General features: G+C 33.5%; 6 protein-coding genes and 2 long non-coding RNA genes across 8 annotated transcripts; 5 read left to right on the forward strand and 3 right to left on the reverse strand.

Moving 5' to 3' along the window:
- The first annotated feature begins 1992 nt into the window (after positions 1-1992).
- On the forward strand, positions 1993-3396 carry LOC104706707 (F-box protein At1g47810-like). The gene is made up of 2 exons (XM_087461457.1): positions 1993-2825; positions 2971-3396. Exons 1-2 carry the CDS (start codon positions 2017-2019, stop codon positions 3224-3226), a joined length of 1065 nt encoding a protein of 354 aa, XP_087317583.1. The 5' UTR covers positions 1993-2016; the 3' UTR covers positions 3227-3396.
- A 2443-nt stretch (positions 3397-5839) lies between these two features.
- Positions 5840-8579, forward strand: LOC104706708 (inactive leucine-rich repeat receptor-like serine/threonine-protein kinase At5g24100). The gene is made up of 3 exons (XM_087461423.1): positions 5840-6005; positions 6275-7624; positions 7763-8579. The coding sequence occupies exons 2-3, from the start codon at positions 6340-6342 to the stop codon at positions 8320-8322; spliced, it is 1845 nt and encodes a 614-aa protein (XP_087317549.1). The 5' UTR covers positions 5840-6005; positions 6275-6339; the 3' UTR covers positions 8323-8579.
- Positions 8580-8949: 370 nt separating this feature from the next.
- Positions 8950-9701, forward strand: LOC147939786 (uncharacterized). The gene is made up of 2 exons (XR_015563820.1): positions 8950-9047; positions 9381-9701. It is a non-coding gene; the product is annotated as an uncharacterized LOC147939786 (long non-coding RNA).
- Positions 9702-10329: 628 nt separating this feature from the next.
- On the reverse strand, positions 10330-11608 carry LOC147939787 (uncharacterized). The gene is made up of 2 exons (XR_015564291.1): positions 11119-11608; positions 10330-10914 (listed from the first exon to the last, which is right to left on the reverse strand). It is a non-coding gene; the product is annotated as an uncharacterized LOC147939787 (long non-coding RNA).
- A 105-nt stretch (positions 11609-11713) lies between these two features.
- On the forward strand, positions 11714-12577 carry LOC104706710 (arabinogalactan protein 41-like). Its single transcript, XM_019229174.2, has 2 exons — positions 11714-12102; positions 12284-12577. Exons 1-2 carry the CDS (start codon positions 11985-11987, stop codon positions 12355-12357), a joined length of 192 nt encoding a protein of 63 aa, XP_019084719.1. The 5' UTR covers positions 11714-11984; the 3' UTR covers positions 12358-12577.
- A 261-nt stretch (positions 12578-12838) lies between these two features.
- On the reverse strand, positions 12839-14565 carry LOC104706711 (putative WRKY transcription factor 30). The gene is made up of 3 exons (XM_010422919.3): positions 14196-14565; positions 13946-14080; positions 12839-13621 (listed from the first exon to the last, which is right to left on the reverse strand). The coding sequence occupies exons 1-3, from the start codon at positions 14465-14467 to the stop codon at positions 13108-13110; spliced, it is 921 nt and encodes a 306-aa protein (XP_010421221.1). The 5' UTR covers positions 14468-14565; the 3' UTR covers positions 12839-13107.
- Positions 14566-17184: 2619 nt separating this feature from the next.
- Positions 17185-19972, reverse strand: LOC104706712 (RNA polymerase sigma factor sigE, chloroplastic/mitochondrial). Its single transcript, XM_010422920.3, has 6 exons — positions 19757-19972; positions 18598-19364; positions 18356-18502; positions 18040-18276; positions 17686-17949; positions 17185-17584 (listed from the first exon to the last, which is right to left on the reverse strand). Exons 2-6 carry the CDS (start codon positions 19309-19311, stop codon positions 17387-17389), a joined length of 1560 nt encoding a protein of 519 aa, XP_010421222.1. The 5' UTR covers positions 19312-19364; positions 19757-19972; the 3' UTR covers positions 17185-17386.
- Positions 19973-22390: 2418 nt separating this feature from the next.
- LOC104706713 (uncharacterized) lies at positions 22391-24370 on the forward strand. The gene is made up of 4 exons (XM_010422922.3): positions 22391-22714; positions 22956-23070; positions 23533-23784; positions 23869-24370. Exons 1-4 carry the CDS (start codon positions 22527-22529, stop codon positions 24205-24207), a joined length of 894 nt encoding a protein of 297 aa, XP_010421224.1. The 5' UTR covers positions 22391-22526; the 3' UTR covers positions 24208-24370.
- The last annotated feature ends 144 nt before the right edge of the window (positions 24371-24514 follow it).

Consider the following 24514-nt stretch of genomic DNA (forward strand, 5'->3'; position numbering starts at 1 on the left):
GACATGTAACTTTGATCAATTAGAAGAGAAATATTCAATACAAAAATTCAGTTCGCTGTTCTTCATTGTTTTTATTGATTTAAACTGAAAGTCTGCCCAAATCTCATTTCATTTCCAAATCAATATATTTGTTGTTTATCGCATCAACAATATGTTTTTCGTATGATTTATAATTTATAAAAAGAATGTTATGTGACTATAGACATCAATTTTTTCTTTAAAAAATCAACAAATTTAAGTTCTTAAGTTTGAATAGAAAATATGTAATTCTAATAAGAATTTAAATGGTCCTATCATGATTAAATATTTAAGTGTCTTCCCATTATATATTTAATCATGATAGGACCATCTAAATACCCTTTATAATAAAACGGAAGTACATAACATTGTTTTGTAGACTATATAATTTTAATAAGTTGGTTACAAATAGGTTATACATTAATGATAGATTATTAGTTACAAATATGTTATACCGAAAATCTTAAAGAGAATATTATAAAGAATCATATCATCTAACTTACCATATTAATTTCTTTTATTAAATTATTCATCAAATAAAATCTTTTGATATCTAACTTAACATATTAATTTGTTAACTATCATTATACTTCACCTTTCATTTTTATATATGAGTCTATTATGTGAAATAAATAAATTATCATATTATTTACTATAATTAAAAAATAGTTTTATTTCTGGATATACCATAAGTTGAATTTTTAAAAACAAATATAAATTGTTCAATCTATATTCAAGCTTTAGTAATATTATTCTTTAAATATAATATCTATTGAATTAAAAAATTTACTGAGTAACGAGTCAAAATTTAAATATTTAAATTCAAATTTACAAAATTATGTCTTATAAGGACATCAAGTCATGATGTAGAATATACATTGTTGAAATAATTTCACCTATATAACCTAATACAACATATTAAAATTTTATTTTAAAATATAAAATATACAGATTAGTAGGTTTTGAGTAGAGAGGGCGAGAGACGCAGAGGGTTTTTGATTGATTAGAGTGATGGAGCACAAAGACGTTTTGAAGAAGATGTTCACGAAGCTATCATCGGCCAAATCAGTGGGTCGCTTTAAGTCGATCTTCAGGGCAGTTCGACGTGTGATCGATGCAAGTGTTTTCAAAACGGTGGCGGAGCAGGCGAGAAAACCCAATAAGATTCTGATACACGCTTTGGCATTACGTATCATAAGTGTCTTCCCATAAACGCACTACTTATAATTTAGATGGCACACAAACAAAATGTTTAGCTTTTTTTTTTTTAAGGTTTTTACCAATGTCGGTTAAGATGCCATGTGATCCTCTATCATTACCAATATTTTGTCACCATCACGCCCCAACTAATTGTGTTTTTAATAATAAACCAACTTCCGAATCTTTCATCTGAAACAATGAAGCTCCTTGTCCTTGAACAAAGAAATGTGGTCAAATTAAACGAGTATAAGACTTTATGCATGTATTCTCGGTTTGTAGTTAACCAATCAATGTGTATTTGACTTTCCTAAACCATAGTTATCTTTTATGGCTTCAATGTGACTCATCTTTCTTGGCTATGGCTTCTTGGAAACTGGTTACATTTTCATATTCAGCCACATGCTAAAAAAACCATTCTAATATTTTAAACTAATCGATGAGCCTAATCTTATCCAACTATGGCCCAATATCTATGCTATGTTTTTTTTTTTTTAATTTAAAAAAACGCTGTTTTCTAATAAATACTCTTGCTGTATTAGAATAGAGGATTTTCTAAAATTTTCACTAAAATTAAGAAAATAATCAATGTTTAATCATAAATATATTTTTATTTTTAATAAGTATTTTTTATAATTATTAACCAATAGTAATTCATCAAAGTTTAAATTCTCAATTAATGAATCTTGAAATCTACAATTTCATATCATTAATTAATTAAAAAATATAAAAAATAAATCTTTGTGATACAAGTTAAATTTTATTAATGAAAAAAAAAAAAAAAAAGCGGAGTTGGCTGGCATGTCGAAGAAGAATAAGCAATCTCGGGATCCAATTCCGGTGGACGTGTTGTTCGAGATCCTCTTGAGGTTGCCTGCGAAATATGTAGCTAGGTTCCTTTGCGTATCGAAGTTTTGGGCAACAATCATCGGTGGTCGAGAATTCATCAGATCCTACTCGCTTCAGACTTCCCAGCAGCCTCGCCTCCTCTTCGCTTTCAATAACGAAATAAAGGGTTATCAAGAAAACTGGTACTTCTTCTCCAAATCAACTCATGTTTCTACTCCACTGTGCTCATGTGAGCGTGAGCCCGTGAGACCGGTTTTGCGTAGGGATGCCCGGAATGGCCGGTTTAGACAAGGGCCTGGTGTTGCTGACCTAGTAAATAAAGTTGTTGCTGTTGTGGAGGAACCACCTGAGTTTCTATCAAGTACGGTGTGTCACTTGAAGAAACTACGGTACAACAAGCCTAGTTATGTCCGTGGGTTGATCTGTTTCTTATATGGTGAAGAACAAGTCGTAACTAACCCCGTCACAGGCAAGTCCATAACCTTACCCACTGTCAAATCCACTGAAATGATCGTCAGATCTTTTTTAGGATATGATCCAATCGATGCCCAATACAAAGTGTTGTGCTTGACCAATGTTACTCGGTTTTGTGAACATCAAGTCCTCACATTGGGAGGAGCTCAAAGCTGGAGAATGGTCCAGTGTTGCATTCCTCCTCACTATCCTGGATATGATTCTGTTTGCATAGACGGCATCTTATATTACAGTGCTTCCTCTAGTTATGCCATGAAGAAGCCATTCTTGGTGGGGTTTGATTTGAGGTCTGAAAGTTTAGAAGTTGCTTCCCTTATTCCTGAGAACCTTGGATCATTGAACGAAACAAATTTGATAAACTACCGAGGGAAAGTAGCTCTTGTCACTCAATCTAATGGAGTTGTCTACGATTTCTATTTGTGGGTTTTACAGGACGCCAAGAAACAAGAGTGGTTCAAAGAGCACCTATCTTTTCATACAGGTGTTACTGGGAATCTCCATCGCCGCCTTGAAATCTTGGGCGTTTCTGATATGGGAGAGATTGTATTTGCACCCATCAGGTTTGAAGAGTTGGTTGTTTATTTTCTGGATCACAAAACTAACCGGATTAGAAGAGTTGTCCTTGAAGGAAACCCCAAGCATAAGTTTAGAGATTTTAATCAAGTATTTACTTTTTTGCATAATGTAGAGAGTGTTCTGTTTCTTTAAAGAGAGAGGGAGAGACATTTTTTGTTTGTTGCAAGTGTCTTGTGGCTCTTTTATTTTATTTTTTCCAACTGAAAGAACAATTTAAACTTTATGATTTCTTGTTTTATTCTCTGCTTTGACGTTTGATTCAAACAAAAAGACTTTGTTGTATTCGATTGCTTGCAGCTCTGTTTCACTTGCACTAACAAATCACAGCATTGTAGTCTGCAGGATATGTAATTTTTTTTATCAATCTCTGAATCATTCTGGATATTATATTTCCAGAGATGATAACAAAGAATGAGATGAGAAAAGCGATAGTTTGGTTATGTTTGTGAGGCAATATGAACAAGAAAAAAGGAGAAACAGAAAGATGCACTATTAAACAAAAATCGCACTCATGAATCCTTTTTATATAAAGATGAACAAAAAGGTATATATATATATACATCCGCTATCCACATCACACTCATAGACTTACAGAAACCAAATTCAAGACACTTTGAGGATGAAGAGCTCACATCACGAGCTGTCCGATCATTCCATGAGTCCAAACTGCAATTTCCTTGAGGTGTTCGTCTTCTGATTGAAAACAGTACATTAAACCATTCGCCACATAATGTGAAGTTCGTGAACAATTGCTTTGTGTTTTGTCCCATGCGTCTTCAAGATCTCCCATCGCTGCCAGCCTGCCACCACCGCTTTCACCACGCTCTAGGCCCTTTGGGCATCTTTTCATACGTGCTCAATGAATTGTAAGAAAAGTTGAGCGTATGGCATCATGAGCTCGACCTCTGCATCTTTAAGCCCTTGTAGTATCCTCGAGTAAGCCTCGAAGATGCTCTTTCGAAAATTATAAGTTTTAAAATTTTAATTAATCAGCTTTGATGTTTTCTTTTTGCTAAGTAACTTTGATGTTTGAACTGATTAATTAAAATTTTAAAACTTATAATTTTTCGCATTAGAAATATATCTGAGCGTTTCTGATCAGTTATGAATGTTGTTATAATTTAGTTGCTAAACAAGGATTTATACTTTATTTTTACTTAGCAAAAATAAAATAAAATAAAAACATTTTGTTTACATCGAAATTTTACTCCAAGTCGGGAATCAAGATTATGTAATGCTTCCGTAAATACTCAAGTGTTGTATTGTGACTTGTGAATTTACTGTATTGAGTAAACAAACTTACTAAATATACTTTACCTGTATGAATAATGTTGGTGAAGTTTCTCTAAGATTATTACAATCGCGTACATTAGTAGCAACTCTTGTCACTTTCTCGTCGACGTTTGAAATTTTAATGTTGTATTTTGAGATAAGTTTTTGCTTATTTAAATAGTGCGATGACTGTATTAAGCAACTGGGGACCGAAAAAAAAAACTATTAAGTTCGTAATGAAGATAAATAATAAGCTGCAAAAACAATTCTCCGTTTTTTATGGTTCGTCATCGTTACTTGGCCGCACATGTAACTAATAATAATATATGCACAAACAAACAACATATCTTAATAAGATATACATCAACAACTATTAATCAAGCAAAAACTTTACGTCAATGATTATAAGATGCTCGCAGATCATGTGAAGTTACATTGCGAAAGATATGATTTAATTTATCAATATGTTATATTAATCACTAGATATACAAATGTTTCGTGCAGGTGCAGGTGCATGTGCGTACGGTACATGTATAGACTTTAAATACACTCATATATATTGGCTCATATAGCGAAAAGGTCCTTACCTTAGAAAGTTTTCTACTTTGGTTTCCCCTTAATTTTAATTTGGAAAACATTGCAATTCTAGGGTTAAAACTAAATAAGACATAGCGTAGTGGTTTATCAAAAAATTGAAGAGCTTGTTTGTTCCGTGGTCGCACATACCTGCGACTACAGCAACCGCAAATACGTTTGTTCGTTTGGTTGTCAGAGGACCTGCATCATGACGCGGCATGACCTACGTATAACATTTTAAAACGTTGTTTCAATTCAACGGCCAAAAACGCTGCTGTCATCTATCACAACCAAACGAACAAACAGAGTTAAAAAGATGAACAATGAATTCAAACTCACAAAACATATGTTGTTACGTTGATTATTTTTTTCTTTTGTTTTTGCAGTTTTAGAAAAATTGATATATGCAAATCGAAAATTCTATCTTCGAAAACCTTTATGAATTTATATAATGTGAAGCATTGCAATATGCATGCAAAACTCAAACTACGCAAGTATGTACAATATTGTTTAGGCTTCATATTAGATTTGGGGAAAAGGTTAGAAACTTAAAAATATGAGGGGGTTTATGTGAATTAAAGAAAATGAATTAACAGCTCATATTGCCTTTAATGATTTATAAGTTGTAACAATCCTCTATCATTACCAATATTTTGTCACCATCACGCCCCAACTAATTGTGTTTTCAATAAACCAACTTCCGAATCTTTTAATCTGAAACAACGAAGCTCCTCGAGCCAGAAATGTTACCAAAGCAAACGTCTATTAGCGTTTGTGTATTCCCGGTATGTAATTAACCAATTATTGTGTCTCGATAACCGGTTTGACTTTTCTAAACCATAGTTCTCTTTTATGGCTTTCTTCAATAATCACTAGCTTCCATTGCCTATAGTTTTGCAGACCAAACTTCTTTTCTCTTCTCTACTCTCTTCTCTACTTTCTAAATTGTCATAAGTCATATATATCTTTTACATTCTCTTTTCTCAATTCAGACTAAATAAACCGGAAATTTCAGTTAGTCAATGAGATTCCACATTTGAACGGTAAGTTTTTTTTTACGTACATCTGAATTCTGCTTGGGTCATATATTTGATAAGTTAAACTTTTAGAATGTTTCTATTCAAATGTCATTTTAGCCATGAAAGTAGTTATAAGCATAATGATGGGAAAACAAAATATTGGGAAAACTAAAGGAATGTTTTTATTTATTTGTTTCTTTTGCAACATCTTTAAAAACTCCATTTCTCATCAAATAGTATCATTGATTTTAAAAAAAGATTCATTTTTAACTTCTATAAGTTATTTAATGCAGAAATATACAGAGAAAATTTTCGTCACAAGGGTTGAAATCAATAACTAAGGAAAATTATTAAGAAGATGAGTACAAGATTATCCATCTTTTACTTTATTTTATTGCTCTTCTTTGCATCATCGGCTCTGTTTTCTCCGGTCACCGGTGACCTCGCCGGCGACAGACAAGCCCTTCTCGACTTCCTCAACAACATCACTCACCCACGGTCTCTAACGTGGAACGCAAGCACCCCTGTATGCGCCACATGGCCAGGCGTCACATGCGACAAAGACGGCACACGTGTCACTGCCCTTCACTTGCCCGGAGCGAGTCTTCTAGGAGTGATCCCTCCGGGAACTATCAGCCGTCTATCGGAGCTTCAGATCCTCAGTCTCCGATCCAACGGCCTACGAGGTCCGTTCCCAGTTGATTTCTCGCAGCTTACGAAACTCAAAGCAATTAGTCTCAGCAACAACAGATTCTCCGGCCCACTACCGTCCGATTACCCCACGTGGACGAATCTCACCGTTCTTGACCTTTACGGTAACCGGTTTAACGGTAGTGTTCCCGCGGGATTTGCTAACCTGACCGGACTCGACTCGCTTAACCTAGCTGAAAACTCGTTTTCCGGTGAGATCCCGGATCTTAATCTCCCCGGCCTACGCAGGCTCAACTTTTCCAACAACAATCTCACCGGATCAATCCCAAAGTCTCTGAGAAGATTCGGGAACTCGGCTTTTTCCGGCAACAACTTGGTTTACGAAAATGCCTCTCCTCCTCCGGTGATCCCTCCTATAGAGAAAGAGAAAGAGAAAAAGGGGATCTATATCTCGAAACCTGCGATTCTCGCGATAGCGATAAGCCTTTGCTTCGTTATATTCTTCCTAATCGCGGTTGTGATAATCGTTTGCTATGTGAAAAGGCAGAGGAGGCAAGAGACAGAAACAACACCAGAGAAGTTGAAACCAGCAGCACAAAAGATGCCAAGTGAGAAAGAAGTTTCTAAATTAGGAAAGGAGAAGAATATTGAAGACATGGAGGATAAGAGCGAAATTAACAGAGTTATGTTCTTTGAAGGAAGCAATCTAGCTTTTAACTTGGAAGACTTGTTGATAGCCTCGGCAGAGTTTCTAGGGAAGGGCACTTTTGGTATGACGTATAAAGCGGTTTTAGAAGATTCTAAGGTCATCGCGGTTAAGCGATTAAAGGACGTAGTGGTGTCGCGGAAAGATTTCAAACATCAAATGGAGATCGTTGGAAACATTAGGCATGAGAACGTTGCTCCTTTGAGAGCTTACGTGTGTTCCAAGGAAGAGAAGCTTATGGTCTATGATTATTACTCTGAAGGCAGTCTCTCTCATCTTCTTCATGGTAAGTTCTAAAATGCTCAAACGCAAATAGTATACAAAATAGTTTTGTAAATATAAACGCAAACAAATTTAAAACTTATTAGACAATGTTAGTTTCTTGCATCTGAAGAAAGTTTTTTTTCTTTTTCTTTTCCGGCAGGCAAGAACGGCGAGGAGGGACATGTTCCATTGAACTGGGAAACACGATTAAGATTCATGATTGGAGTAGCAAAAGGACTAGCTCACATACACACATACAAGCTCGCACATGGCAACATCAAATCTTCTAACGTCTTCATGAATTCGGAAGATTATGGATGTATATCAGAAACCGGTTTAGCTGTGTTAACCAACCCGGTTACGAGGGCTAATGCATCAGCCAGACGGTACCGTGCCCCAGAAGCAACCGACACGAGGAGGTCGACGCCTGAATCAGACGTTTACGGGTTTGGAATCTTGATGCTGGAAACTCTAACCGGAAGATCAAGTATGGATGATGCAAAGGAAGGGATAGACCTGGTGGTTTGGGTAAATGAAGTTATTGCAAAACAATGGACAGGTGAAGTGTTTGATTTAGAGCTTGTGAAGACTCCTAACGTTGAAGCAAAGTTGCTTCAGATGTTGCAGTTAGGGACAAGTTGTACCGCTAGGGTTCCGGCAAAGAGACCGGAGATGGTGAAAGTGGTTGAGACTTTGGAGGAGATTGAGAGGAAATTGTAGAATATTTATTTTACGGGGGTTATATAAAATTTTAGCTCCGTTTCTCTACATTTAGATAATTTTAAATTTAAAACGGTGTTTAACATTTAGATGGAACTTAGGAGGACTTGCTCCATCAAAAATTTAGTTCCATAAGTTTCATAATCTTGAAGATTTAAACTTCAACATAATAGAGATGAAGTTATGTTTGGATTTTAAAATGTATTTTTGTAATAATTTGGATTTTTATCTTTATATATTAGTGTTGACAAAAGAAATACTTGAGATGATTCATTTATCAAAACAACCATATATAATAGGGATTTAATTCTGGTGTGCCCCTATCTCAAAAAAAAATTTCTCTATTATCCATTTTAATTCTACATACCTCTGTACTTTCACAATAATTCTAGTTCTCAATTTTGCCCTTTTTATTTTTGTATTATTTAAATAAAAGATTTAATTCTGGTGTGCTCCTATCTCAAAAATTATTTTCTATATTATCCACTTTAATTCTACATACCTTTGTACTTTCATAATAATTCTAATTCTCAGTTTTGCCCTTTTTATTTTTGTATTATTTAAATAAACTAGAGATAAATGGATATATTAAAAAAACAAAAACAAAAAACTAACCAATCACAAGTCATCTATTTTTCTAATTCAAAATCATTCGACCCACAACCCACAAAAGACAAAACTTCCACCATTGAAGCTCCATTGAAGCTCGATCCTTTGCTTATTGGGTAAATCTTGTTAATTCTCTTTTGTTCAAGTCTATTATAGTCAAATTACGTTTATAATTTATGTAGCTATTGGTTGAATCGAACTAGATAGAAATTAGGTTTTCTCGTTTCTGCAGTTATAGATACAACATATATTAACTGGTACAACTAGGACAACTGAAAAAAAGCAAGAACTGGTACTATGAATTTCAAGAGAAGATGTTCGTCACGCTCTTTTGATGAAAGCACTTATTGAACATGTTACTTATTCTGCATTGGCTGATTAAATATATATCTTTGATGATGATGATCTTTTGTGTTATCTATAATGGAATCAAACTGAATTTAATGTAGTGCATATGGAGCTGGATAAAGATGACGAACAAAATCAAGGGTGTGAACAAAATTGAGTTGGTGAAGCTTGTGAAGTTGGAAAAGTTGCAGGAATTTGTAAAATTGGTGACTATGGTGCAAGTAATGCGGAGGAGTTGATTTCAAATGCAAAAACTTGTATTTGTTATGATATCATAACAGTTTTCCTTGATTAGTTTCTATGTAAGTGATGTTCGTAACAGTTTTTGTTTTGTATTTGGTTATAAGACTCGATTGCTCTGTTTTTGGTTGTAAGATTGATTTCTGCAGTTACGGTACAACTAACTGTAACATGTACAACTATAGGGTACACCTACAATTTTTATACTCGTGGTACAACTACGGTACAACTATGAGCTTTATAAATACTACAATTTAAAATTCAACTAAATACATCTATTTATATGTTAGTGAATACAAACATACACAAAACAACTATAGAGCAAATATTATGGTCACTTTGACCATGTAAATTTTATGGTCACTTTGATGGTCCTACATAGAGCAAATATTCCTAATACTTTGATGGTCACTTTGCTATTTTCATCCAAGTAATTATGTCAAAACATGTAAATCAGTTATTTTAGACATAATATCTTCTGAAATTGTATAAAATGTATTATAATTACCTAATATGAAAAGTACCACTATAAAAATTTAATTTATTATAAGGTACTACTAGTAATAAGATAAAAGTAGTAATGTACAACTATGTTCATGCTTGTACAACTATAGGTTTGAAGTACAATTACATGTGTTAAATGAGATTCATTTTATTATTTTTTTCACTTACCATTTAAAACATGGGGTAAATGAGTTAAATGAGATTCATTTTCATCCATATTTAATTTAGTAATTTCATTTTAATTCATTTTTTACACAATTTTTTTAATCCATTCAAAATTCAATTTTAATACACGTTTTAAATAAATTTCGGTAACTCATTTTTATTAAATGGTCTTAGTTGTACCTAAAATATCTCAGTTGTATCTAAAATATCTCAGTTGTACCTAAAAATCTCAGTACCAAAAACATCTAAATAGCATCCAAACATCTAAACTAACGTCAACCAAAAGAAGTACCAACATTAATCCATTACAAAAAATACCAACAGTAATATATCATGCACACACAACTATGATTTACTTTGCAGGTTCACCTTTCTTATTTCCCCTCTTTTCCTTTGTAAACAGACTCTTAAGGTATTTTGAAGGTATGCATGTTCTTCATTTTCTTAGTACAAGTCTTCAGCTTCACCAACGTTTATCCACCGCTTATATTTTCAGTTTCCATCTCATCAGTTTCTTCCCCTGTTTCTGTTTCATCTTTTTCACTAGCCACCTCATAATTTCCTGCTACTGCATTTGTTGAAGCTTCATCAGCTTCTTCTCTAGTTGCTGCTTCATCTTCTTCACCAGCCACCTCGTGATGACTAGTTGTATTGTACCCATAGTTGTATCAATTGTTGTACAAGAAAACTTATTTGTACCAAAACACAAAGGTCTCTGTTCCGCTCCTACACATAAACCAACCAAAATTTCATTCGGGAGGATTGTTCTTTCTCCTTTTCTGACAATTTATATTGTTTCTCGTTTTGGGTGGTATTGATATAGGTGGGATTAACAAAAGAAACACAGAATTTTTAGAGATTTTGACTCTAATTTTGAACTTAAATCATAGTTTACAAACCCTAATTTCAGATGAGATTTTAGAGATTTACCTTTGAAAGAGAGAAGAAAATAGAGAAATAGATCAGATTTAATTAAGATTGTGAGAAAACATATGGGATTTTGACCAGAGAAGAAAGGAGAGATTGTTCAATTTTTTTTTGGTTCACCGGAGAAGAAAGAAAGAATCGAGAGAAAGAAAATTAAAATATAAAATTTAGATCCGATTTTAATGGGTAACGGGTGGATAACCCGAATTAAACTGGTTGGATCAGTAATTAAAGAAATTTTTTCACCAATTTTTAACCAATTAAAGAAATAGATGTGGTAGTCTTTCACCAATTTTTTTCATTAAAATAAAATAGAAAATAAATAAGTTATTATGAAAAAAATTGGTGAAAGACCATAAAACTTGTAGAAATCCTAAAATAAGCATACACTACCACAAAAACAAAGATGAAACGACAAATTATAGATTAACGGCAATAATAGCGAGAATATTATTGCATGTGACCAAGCTGGACATAAAAAGCTGGAAAACAGCTTAATCTTTCTTGTGGACCAACCACAATTTGTGAGTACGAGATGAATTCAATCACATTCACAAGTTTCATTTCCCGTTTCTAAAAGCATCAATAATTGTGAGGCAAAAATGAGTTGTTCCTAGAGATGCGGGTCGTCGACAAAGGAAAGAATAATTTTTCAATAAAATCCCAAAAGAAACTCTCATAATTCTCATTACCTCTTCTATCGCTCTGCCTAGTTTTTTTTTTTTTTCTTGCATTTTCCTCTCTCCCTTGTTCTTCCCTCTCTAAAATCCTTCTCCCACAAATCAGGGAGTTAAAGAGAGGGAAGAACCTTAACAAAAGAAGTTAAGAACTGAAGATATATATTGAGGGAGGAAACAAAAAAAACTGAAATGTCGTTCTCGAGGCTTTTCTTCGTCGTTTCGACAATCGTATGGATAGTTTTCACCATTTTGTTGCCAATGACACATGCTCAATCCGCGGCTCCTGCTCCGGCTCCAACAAGCGACGGTGAGTAGTTTATAACATATTCTTTCGTAATCAATTGTTAAATGCAAACCAATGAGGTTTATATGATGATCATGACTAATGTGAAACTAACATTTAAATAAGGTTTCTTAAAATTTGTTAGATGTGTGACTATAATATTTCTTTCGGAAGATTAATTTTTGTTTCGAACAAAATATTGCAGGAACAGCGATAGACCAAGGCATAGCATATGTCCTCATGTTGGTGGCTTTGGTCCTCACATATCTCATCCTTTAATGATCCTTTTTTCAATTAAATCTTGGTCTCTATTTAGTTTAATTATTTATTTATTTTTTGCATTTTGATTATAACTAAATAGAGAGACCAGAAAAGTTTTTATGTGTGGTAGAGATCATCAAAGAGGTTTTCTAATTTTTTGAGGATACAGTTAAGAAGTTCTTTTGTATAAAGTCGATGTGCATTCAATTGTTGGAAATATATTTCATCGATTTACATCTTTCTTATTCACAGATTCAATATCGTAAATGACATTTTTTTTATATCAATAACATATGTATTATACAAGTTTAAATTCAGATTGTGATATATCAATAACAATAGTACAAAGTACAAACCACTATAATAATCAAATGATATTCTTCCACGTTAAATTTTTTTAACTATAATATCTCCAAGCATTATCAATGCCAGTGTAAAATTTGCAACGCCTGTGAAAACACCACTTGGTGAAATTCAATCTCAAATATAGGCTGATAAATATAATAGCCAAAAGAAGACTCAAATTTGCTATAAAAAAAAAAAAAAAATGTGTTACAACAACATATGGTAAAAAAACCATGGATTATAAGCTAAATAACAAGGATCATACGGAGTATAAATCCATTTATTTCAACATAGACCTGAAAAGAAGGCTTGAATAAGCAAAACCAAAAAAACGTGAATAGAAAAGTAATTAGGATATTTGAATTGGAAATTGATTAGCTATTATGAAAACTCCAGTCACTCCTTTAAGTGGATAACTAAGAATTAATAGAATCCTCCAAACCCTCCTCCGTATGGATGATTAGGATCATAGCTATCAAACGGGGATTCCAAAGGGATGGTGGATGGAGAGTTTGATGTAGAGTGAGAAGCCGAGCCAGACGCAGGAAAATTGTAGTTGATATTAGTTCCTAGATCACTAGAGAAACTCGTAGATCCGAAAAAGTCCATGTTGTGATCTCTCATTTGAAGCATATACGGGTTATCACTCTCAAGATTTGGGGTAGAGGACATAGGATAGTGAAGATTGTGATGCAAATGTCCCCCATGATTGTAGTCGTCTAGACTGTCCTTCACAATGTCAAGATTTTCGTGTTCTTGGGTCTGGTTCGGTTTGGGGTTTTGCACCGGGATGGTTGAACCGACATTTGCAGCTTGAGAGCAAGAATGTATTCCTCGGTAACTGATCTCAAAGAGCATCTGATTTTCATCAGATCTTTGGACATGTTTTGTAGCTTCACATCCTTGAGATTTTCTATACGTGCATCTAAAGTATCCTCTATAGCACACAAAAAAAAAACATTAGTTAAACTTTCTTTTCTTGTATATTTTGTGACTTTTCATACACACACATATATATATATATATAGTTACATATAAGATCTATATTACATCTCCATATAATTTTTTTCCTTTTGTTAAGTAATTTAAATTGGTAAAATAATATATATATATTTAAGATACAAAATAATAAAAATAAACTATAAGTAATAAAACAGGGACTATGTCCCTGTCACATATTTAGTAGAAAATACATAATGAAGGGCTGAAATGAGAACATTGTAATTTAATTTTCGTAATTAATTTACATTACGAGAATAACCTTGGAAATTTGGCTCCGAGGATATCCTTCTGGCCGTACTTTCTCCAACTAAAACCATCGTCAAGTGTTCTGTCGATACCAGCTCCAGGGGTAATTATGACTTTCCGAGTCCACTTTGGCATTGACTTCTTCGAACTATATTTTACATTTTTAAATATTATATGAGTCTATATGCAAAACAAAAACAAAAACAAAAACAAAAACAAAAACGTTATAACGTTACAGTTTATAGATACGGAACAGTGTGTACCTCTTGGTAATGACAAGTGGTTCTTGATCCGAATCATCACTCTTGGGGCTTCCTCCACCACCGTGAGCATGCGGCGAATCTTGCTCGCCGGAGTAGTTCATAATGGTGAGGGACTTGTGGTAAGATTCAAGAATCTTCTTGGCTAAATGTTCACGTGTTTCTTGAGATGAAGCCGATCCGAACTGGTGTGCATAGTCTCTTCCTTCTGTCATTAGCTCGTTGATCTCTTTCTTCATCTTCTCCCAATCTCCATTACTACTCTTCTTCTCCATTACGATCTAAAAAGACTGAAAAAAAATATGGATTATTAAAGTAGTTTAAGGTATTGTTGGTTGTTACTATGTTTTTTTTTTTTTTTTGCATGGCTTCTGGAAACTGCGAAAGAAAGAGAATATAAAGAGGATTATGTGTGAGAGCGAGAGTTTGACTTTTTGACTGAAAAACGAAGAAAGCTGATGTGGAGGAAGTGAGACCGGTCTTTGGTCAATGAATTTGGAAAGTCCAACATGTTGACCAGTTCCTGGCTTCCTGCTTCTCGATCCTCTGTTTTTAAATTTCATATTTTTGGAATTTGTTTTACTTACTCGATCTGATTTTTTTTGTTTTTTAAGATTAGAGTCATAATCATTTATTGAATATTTGTAAAATTATTTTGTTAATAGCTGTCATTTATAATTGAGAAATATACTATTGTTATCTATTGTAGATTTACGTTTTGCTATAAATTAGTATTGAATTTAGAAATTTAAAAAACCAGAATGAGAATCGTATTTAATATGTTGTTTAATTTTCTTGGAGTATTAAATTTAATTGGATTGAGCTTAGTAATATAGATCTATTAGATTTTAATTTGCGATAAATCGCAAGATAATTTTTAATCATTATTAAGAAAAACATATGTTTCGATTAATTTTTAGATTCTATAATTTTAGATGGATAGTATTTTTTGTTTGGTATTGGTTAGGATTGGCGTAATACTTCTCGTTAATTTATTTGATATCAGACTAAAATATTTTGTGTATTTTAGTAGACCAATCCATAAAAATTATAGAAACATATTTATGTAAACTCTAACCCGTTTCATAACATGATTTGTACAAACTTAATTTTTTTTAGCAAGTTAAAAGTATCTAGAATATTTAAATTATTGACACTAATTTCTTTTAGAATTAGTTTGAGTATGATTTTTGAATATTACAAATAATAACTTCAATTTTTTATATTTATTCAAATGGCAAGAGATTAATTATGTAAATCTTACAAAAAATGTTATTTTACCAAATGTACTTCCAAATTAATAATAGGGCAATGATATAATTAAATTTAATCGTCTGTTCCAAATTATAGGATTTTTTTAGCTTTTTTTTCTTGTTTCATTTTACAAGATCTTTTTTCCGATTTCTTTACATCATTTATATTTATTTAGTATGTTATGACAATTTGTATTCACCAATACTTTTTTCTATTGGTTATTTTTTTTTTGAATAAATGTTTAGTAATATATTTTATGTAAAACTAAAAAAACATTATGATTTCTTAAACATTGTGCTTTTTTTTTTTTTTGAGAAAAAAAAAACATTGTGCTTTTAGCGAGAAAATGTAATAAAAAGGACAGATGGAATATTATATCCAATTTTCCGAAGAATAAAACACTAGACTTATATATGAATGATAATCCATAGCTAGTGTCTAGAACACATAATAAAAAATTAGATAACTTTAAATGGTTTAAGAATTTATAATATGAAATATAGTCTAACATATGAAATATAATAATTTATAAATAAGTAAAGTCATATCTTCTACTCCCTCCATTTCCAATTAATTGTCGTTTTATAAGAATTTTTGTTTTTCAAATTAGTTGTCGTTCTATGTATAATACATTTTTTCAATTTTATCCCTATTTTCTTAGTTTATTAATTGATAATATCAACTAAAACAATACATTAATTACAGATAAACAGAAAAATTAAATGTTCTATTAATATGCTTGAAGAAACATTAAAACAACAACTAATTTAAAAGGGAGAGAGTAAATTTAAAATAATGCTAAATACAAACGCAAACTATAAACCGGACCCAAAAGCACATAAATCTTAGTTTAAAAAAAAATAATTAGGTATACAAGTTTTGAGTATGAAAATTATTAGATATGGCCTTGCCTTGGGTCCGAACACAGCTTTATTCTTTGAACTGTTTCTACTCTAAATGCAAATGCTAATTAAGCAAAAACATTAGACACAACCGCTAAAAACTAACTTAAAAAGTAATCTTCAAACACAAACACACCCCTTGATCAAAATACAAACGCTAACCTTAAGAAAATAGATGTCACATTTACATGTTATGACGGCCATTCAATGACATCATTATCATTAGAATGATAATTGGAAGTGTGACTAAGATTTTGTGATGATAATGGCTTGACCATTCTCTAGTGTCACCTAATGAAAATTCTTAATAAATTAGGGGGAGGCAATTGTCTCCCCTCTTCTGCTTAAAAAAAAATAGCTACTGAAAATTCTTTGTATCAAAAATTGCGTGTTAAAAGGACAAACCTATATATTAAATTTATTTTTTAGGTACATTTCACATTTAATATATAAGCTTCACTTCACATTCACCATGACTCGAATAATTAACTTTGTAATTCGAATTGTCTATATATACGGCAGGAATATTATGACTAGACAAGAGCAAAGACCAAAAGGTTCGTTCGTTGCCGTGTAATAGACTTCAAGAAGGCGAGAATCAACGGTGTAACACTATTGTCAACTCTTGTAAGACTCTTTAGCACCGTTCTAAACCGGTTTTAAGTTTAAGCTATTCGAAGTTCAATCAAAGCGGGGTCAAAACTAGTAGAATTGTATCTTTATTTCACACCGGTTCAGTGTTCCTGCAATACTTTTTGAGTAAAATTACTATACAAAACCGGTTCCATTGATTCCGGTTCCATTGATTCTGCTTTCTTAGGAAACAACCGGTTAAGTTTTGTGAAAATAATGCATACCATGTCTCAAACTTTACATGTATAACTTTTCAGTATGGGTAATGTATACTAATGATATAATACAACGATTGTGATTCACTTAACGCAGCTATAAGTAACTCTGATAATACATACACAACTATACAACGGTGATAAGATGGTTTGATTTAAAGTAGCTCGGGGGGGGTGGTTCAGCTTGGTTTCAGACAATGTATTGACGAAGGTAATCAACTCGGGCCTGATGCTTGAGCTTCATCAAGGCCTTGACTTCATGTTTCCTCACCATTTCTCTAGAGATGTTGAGATTTCCAGCTATCTCTCCTAGAGTCCTGTCTCCTTTCCCATCAAGACCGTATCTCTGTCGAATAACCAGACTCTCTTTCGGCTTCAATGAATCAAGCTGAATACGAAATGTAATCAGTTTCCAAGAAACATGAGCCAAATAAACTAACATAAGTCCGGATGATTGTGTAAGTAAGTAGATGAAAGAGTGAAACTTACCACGTCATCGAGAGCAAGCCTGAGAAGAGCAGGTTGTCTCCTGTTATCAGCTCCAACACCATCAACATCTGTGATTCCATTGATGAATTCTTCTTGAGTAACCGCATGTTTTGAATTTAGTGAGAAAACAGGTTTTGCAGCCCTCAATACTTCACGGTATCTCTCAGGTGTTATCTTGAGTTTCTCAACTACCTCTTTCTCTGTAGGGAGTCTCCCCAGCTCAAACAATAGCTCCATCTTCGCTTTATAGATCTCAACTCTAACCTGAATTGGTTTCAACAAAGAAAAATATAAGTAACGTCCCTGCAGAACAATCTGTTTCTGAGAAAGAGCTTAAGAGGGTAACATATATACCGATTCAAGTCCAAATGGAACACGAGTAAAGTTTGAGGTTGTCATAGACCGTATGATGGCATGTCTTATCCAAAACAAACCATAAGTCGATAGACGAAACTTCCTTTTCGGCTCAAAGCGGTCAATTGCTGTGATTAGCCCTTTCATGCCAGCTTGACAAAGGTCTTGAAACTTCGGTCCATTGGTGAAATCTTGAAAATATTTGTTCATAACAAACAAGACAAGTCGGAGATTGTGCTGCAATGTATAGAAACAAAACACGATAAGCTAAAAGAGTTATATCCATAGATAACAATAAGGTATCCAATACACTCACCTTAATAAGTTTGTTTCTTGCAGCTCTACCAATTTCAATTTTCTTTTTAACTTCACCAGTGGTCATTTTGATCTCTTTAGCTATTTCAGCTTCCCTCGGCTCTCTTCCCAAGCTCTTTTGCAGTTCATCTTTCACTTCAAGTAGAGCCTGAAAATGTTATAAGCCCCCAAAACTGTTAAGCATAAGTTGCAATATATAACCAAAAACATGTTCAATGCTATATTCAAAGAAATGAAAAATACCTTCATAGGCTGCATCAACTTAAACAACCAAGCATGTTCAGTAGAAGAAAGAACAGGAGGTATCTTCATTTTTTTCCAGTCCAAGCTCAATATATCATTAGAAGCTGAATAGTCCCGCACAAGCCTCTCGATCTTCTCCTCTTCTTGCTGCCTCTTTGTTACTTTCTTCTCAGCAGAAGAAACAACAAATGGTTTCTCTTCACAGTTTCTCTTCAAAGCTATCCGTTTATCAAGACTCAAACGCTTATCTTTCTTCACATTGTTCCTCACTACCACTTTCTTCTCTGCCTCACCACTCTGTTTCCGTTTTCTCCTCCGCGGAACTTTAGCTTTGGATCCGCCATCAACAACATCATCCTCAACTGTTGCAGGACTAAGCTTGTATATGTTCTCAAGCCTAGCAGCAGCTTCGTTGTAATAGTCAACTCCTAAAGAACACGAAGGAGCTGCATTGTGATCATCCAAAGAACTTGGTTTTTTCGGGGTTTTACACGGCTTCCTCTTCGTGACTACTCTCTTTTTCTCATTAAGCTTTTCAGCGGGGATCAAAACTTGTTCTCGAGGAGGAATGATCAAAGCTGAACTGCTTGAATCATCGGCTTTGAATGCGACAATGGATGGTTTTTTAAGGGAAGAACGATGTGTTGTCAAAAGATCGGTGCTTAAACCGAGTGGTGATCTTGCTGCTGAACTTGAAATAAACACAACTCCCATCACTATCTAAAGGCTGAAACTTCTTTTCAAATTTTCTGAAAAGCTCAATTGTTCTGCATTAGAAGGAACATGTCTCGTATAAATTACAAATAATGTCTCAAAATGTTGACAATAACTACAGTAGAGTTTTACGACAGGACACACTATTGATCTAATTTGGGGCAGATATGTAATAAACTTGTTTGACAAAAAAAAATGTAATAAACTTATTCTACCATGAAGAAGGATCGGGAAAAACCTCAAATTCTACATAAAACTGGAAAATTTAAGAGCGATCGGGATATCCAAAATTCAGTTTTTTTTCAATAAACGCAAAGACAAAATCTGGCGTGGGCACAAACACTGATCGACAAAATTGTACTAAGAAAGATCGAGCAGCTCTTCTTCGACTGTTAAAAAAAAAATTGTGTTCGATATCGACGCAGCAAAATCGTTTTGATCATACCTTTGCAGTATCGCGGAGAAAAATGTTGTTTTTTTTTTTTTTTTCTTTTTCCGAGCGAGAGATTCTTCGTTTCGATTTTAGATTCTGGTTCACGAATTTTAAATATAAAGAGAAGAAAAAGAAAAAAAATTGGAGTGGAACACGGAAATGTATGTGTCGTCTAAATGAACTACGTAAATTATGGTGTCCACAAGTTAATGACAAATATGGTATGTCATATTTCTAGAATCTATTCATTAAGCCCGACATAATATATTTATTCAATTTAAACCCCCTTATGCTGTCGAGATTATGGGTTTGAACGGTGACAGCAGTTAGAGTGGAAAAATTCATCAATGGATTAGACCAGTTTTTTTTTACCATTCATAAATTTATTTGGCAGTAGTACGTTCGAAAAAATTGATGCGCAACAACTGTGGACTATTTTTGTGTGTAAATAAAATTGGTCCGCAGCGATCTGCTGTCTGTCCTATTTTTGGGGTGGACTAAACCGCTGACAAATTTGGCCGTCCCGACCGCAGTTATTATTCATTCCTATGTTTTCGAATAAAATGTTACTAATCCGGCCAATTCGATTATGTGCAAACTTACGAATCATTCAAGCCTGAAAAATTCAACGCCCTAATCAAATAATAATGTTGTTTACAAAACTAATTAAATTCATAATTTTATTCAATTTATGCTCACAAATTTAGATTTTTCCACTCATAAGTATTTGCATATTTCATATAAAATAGCTTGTTATAAAAAAAAAATAAAAGATACTTCGTAACCATTTAATTTTACTTTGTTTCACATTTCCTGTTTGATCTTTGTAAATTATGGCCTCTTTGTTAGTTTCCATTTAAGCTGCGGTTTAATTCGTTTTTAAAATAGTTTGCGTAAATGTAAATGTAGAACTATATAGCAATATGTGCAAATAACTCGAAGATATAAGTCAAGATGCCAATAAACTACAAGTTTGGCATCTCAGGAAGATCCAACGGCCACCAAGGCTTTAGAAAAAACCAACGGTTGCGAGAATGCACAAGCGGAGATGGCGAGAGAGAGACGACGTGGCCAGTTTATAGTGGAGGAGAAGATATTTCCTAAATGGTTAACAGGTTAAGACTTGTGGTTGTGGATCAGGTTATAGTTTATACACACGTGGATGGTCTTCTCAGCAACAGTATGACCCATACTAAAAAGTGGTGGCTCGAGAAGCATTTACGTAGCTTATTATAAACCGATTACCATATATTTTTTTGAGTTTTTTATAAGTCAAATATATTAATTCTAAACATTACGCCAAAAATTCCAGTTTAGAAGATAATTATTTAGTTTTCTTCCCCTTAAGACATTTTTTGTTCTAGTTTCATACCATTCCATTCCTTTTTTTTTTTGTCAAACCATACCATTCCATTCCCAGAATTACGGAGATTTGTGTATTGTTGAAAAAAATGTTAATGGCATTGGTATTCTAAACAATACTAGATTAAGATCCGTGTTAGAGCACGGGTTGAAATTCATTTTATTTTTATTGTAATTTTTATATAAAATATAATTTATATAATTTTTTTTAATTTTTTTGGGATAAAACATTATGTAATAAAATCATATGCTAAATATGATGACTTGAAAAAGACACCTATTTTATAAGTTTTATATTGTTAATGATTCTAGATTAACAAAATAGGTGTCATTAACAACAAAATATGTGCTCTAGCATGGGTCCTAATCTTAGCTCTAATACACCATGAATTTTTGTAGGGTTTGAGACAGTTTAGTATTGTATACTGAAAAACCATTGTCATTTTTATATTTTGTGAATATGAGAAATGTATTCTGGTAAAAGGAGATTTGCATGTTTTATATTGTAAGTTGGAAAATTGTCGTTAAGATTTGATTTTTAATTTCAGAATAAGATCTCAGAGATGTGATCATCTTGCGCAGATTTTATTCTTTTTTTATGCTTGAGAGTATATTTTTATTCTCTTTTAAAAGTATATTAACAATGTTGTATAGCAAACAATTCTGCCTAAAATAAATTTGTAATATTGTGTTTTTAGATGTTTGGAAAGAATGTGTTCTAGCATACAAATCTTCCAAAAATAAAGTTTGTATGGGATGGTACAAATTCATTTAACAATTTGGAATATATTCTTTAGCATGATTTTCAGAAACAATTAAGGTTGCACCCAGTTATTATTTTGTAACTAATGAATATATCATTTAATCTATAACCTATTTGTAATCAACTTATAAAAATAATAAAGTCTACAAAAATAATATTGTGTACTTCCATTTTATTATATAGGAGATATGACATCAACAAATTAATACAATTTTCATAGTTCTTGCTTCCTTTGGTTCTCATATATTTAAAATTTTCATTGAATAGTAACTAAACTTGAAATATTTTAAAGCATAGTTTACAGATATATCAAGTTTAATAAATACAAGATTTTAATGAATAGTTTGATTATCCTTTTTTTTTAACTCATAACCCAATAATATATATATTTTTTATCAAGACCCAATAATATCCTAAACATTGAATAACCCCCTATTTGTTAGTTAGCTGAAGATAGCCCAAGTTTGGCCCAATAATCCCAAATTATATATAATACCTCAAAGGACAGTTTTATGAAAGTCAACATTGTCTACAATATGCCACGCGTTTCACTGAATAGAACTCCATGCACAAAGCCACGTAAAAGCTCTCTCTCTCTCTCCCTCCCAGATCTCTCTATCTCTCAAGTCTCTCTCTAGACGAAAATTCTCCAACCAGATGGTGAAACTCGCGACGGCGCGTGAGATTAGAACGTACGGCCCTCGGCTCGGGAGGAGCAGAGCCGAGTACATCAACGCAGGTCTATACTTGTTCGCCACCGTTGTTCTCCTTGGTGGTTTCACGGCGACAGGATTCTCGTGGGAACCAAGATCCGGCCTGGCCCATCTAGCTGGAATTGATTACCGGTATGTTTTATGCCATTTGAATGCATGAAAGCTTGCTTAATTTAGCTATTTTTGACTATTATAGCTTCCGGAAAATACTGTTATTATTGGTATAAATTCGCCTATAATATTTAAAATTTTACCAGAGTTTGTAAGCTGGAATGCATGTGTATTTGTAATTTATATATATATTTGTATTCACAAATGGTGGGGAAGTAAGAACAGCATTTTAGTTATGAGTCAATATTCTTTTTCGTAACAGGTTAAGGTTAATGGAGTATGATTTGCAATTGGGTCTAGTGGAATTTGCAGTCCCTCTGGTTAATGTAGCAGGCTCCGTAGTCTTCTTCGTGGGAATCTTGTTCGTTTTCCATCAGGTAACACTTTCATTGTCATAACAAAAATTAAGGGTTCATCATATCAGTGACAATTAATGTGTCTGCCCCCTACGTTTATTACATTAAGTTTGGATTATTAACGAAAAGTTACACATATATGTGCCTCCGTATCTTAAGAAGTACTAGAGAGAAGAGAACTGAATAGGTTATATTCCAGTATAGGTGACCACATTTGTGCCAATTAGTAGCTGCTATTTGAGAAAGGCATGGAATAGGTCATAAACGTATGTATTCAAGAGTGTTTGTGGCGTATTAATCTGACATTTTCAATTATGCTCATTGTGGTTCATGTCACAAAACACAAGTAATAGAGTAAAATAGTTGTGTTCTGACAAAAAAAAAATAGTTGTGAATATATAACTTTTGGTGTGTCTGGCTAATTACACGTAGTACTAGTCACGTTCCCATGTGATATGTTTGTTTTTCTCTGGAGTATTTTAGGCTGAGAAAAAACTTGGATACAGTGGAAAAGAGAAGCATACATTAAACATGCTTATTGCGGGTCCGTTGCTTTGGGTGATAGGATCGCTTCACAACTCATGCCAGATCTACGAGAGAGCAGACAGTCACGTTCAAATTCTACAACAATCTGTTCACATCCCTTTCTTGGTTGGATCCCTTCTATTCTTGGTTTCCGCAGTTCTCAATAGCCTCGACCTATCCGGGTCATCACATAGTGGCTTGAAGCTTCTTGTAAGTACTTAAAAAAAAACAAATTTACCGCATTAAATTGGGTTTTCTTAAAACCACTTCTTACGGTAAATAATAAATTTTCAGGGGGAAAGATGGATCTGGCTTGGGATTTCCGGGGCAATATGTTTTTTTGTGGGAGGATTGATGAACGTTGTTAAGGTTTTTAACTTCGTTCAGATCACTGGGCTTCGCCTAGAGAAACTACGAGGCGGAGCACAAGACCGGCTTCTCGAAGAGAGAGAAGGATATCTCCCTCTTGTTGCTGAAGAAGAAAGAATAAGGAAAATGGAAGCTGACGAAGCTAGTAGAGCTAAACCGCGGACCCATTTAATTTCCAAGGCCGGAGAGGGAACCGGAGCTGCTGAGACCGTAGTGACATCTTCTCCGACACCATACAAGGATGTTCTCGTCCGACACAGCTGAGGAATGTTAGTCATGTTTAAATGTTGTTTTTGTACTCCATATTCGTTTTTATCTACGGAGACCACAGATTTTACCGTTCAAAGAATGCTACGATTAGTTTCCTTTTTTGGTCCTGCCTTTATGAATATTGGAATGGGTTACAATACATGAAGCCTTTTAAATCTAGAGGTTGAGATGCAGAGGCACGTACCATGCATTGAACTAGAACAGAGAAACCTTACATGCTTGTAACTAGTTTAAAAAAGGCCCTACCTAAAGCATGCAATGCCTAAAATTAAATCAGCAGAGAAGCAGGTTCAGGCATTAG

This window comes from Camelina sativa, chromosome 8 (assembly GCF_030686135.1).
Source record: "Camelina sativa cultivar CO46 ecotype springtype chromosome 8, ASM3068613v1".
In the NCBI taxonomy this organism is placed as follows: domain Eukaryota; kingdom Viridiplantae; phylum Streptophyta; class Magnoliopsida; order Brassicales; family Brassicaceae; genus Camelina; species Camelina sativa.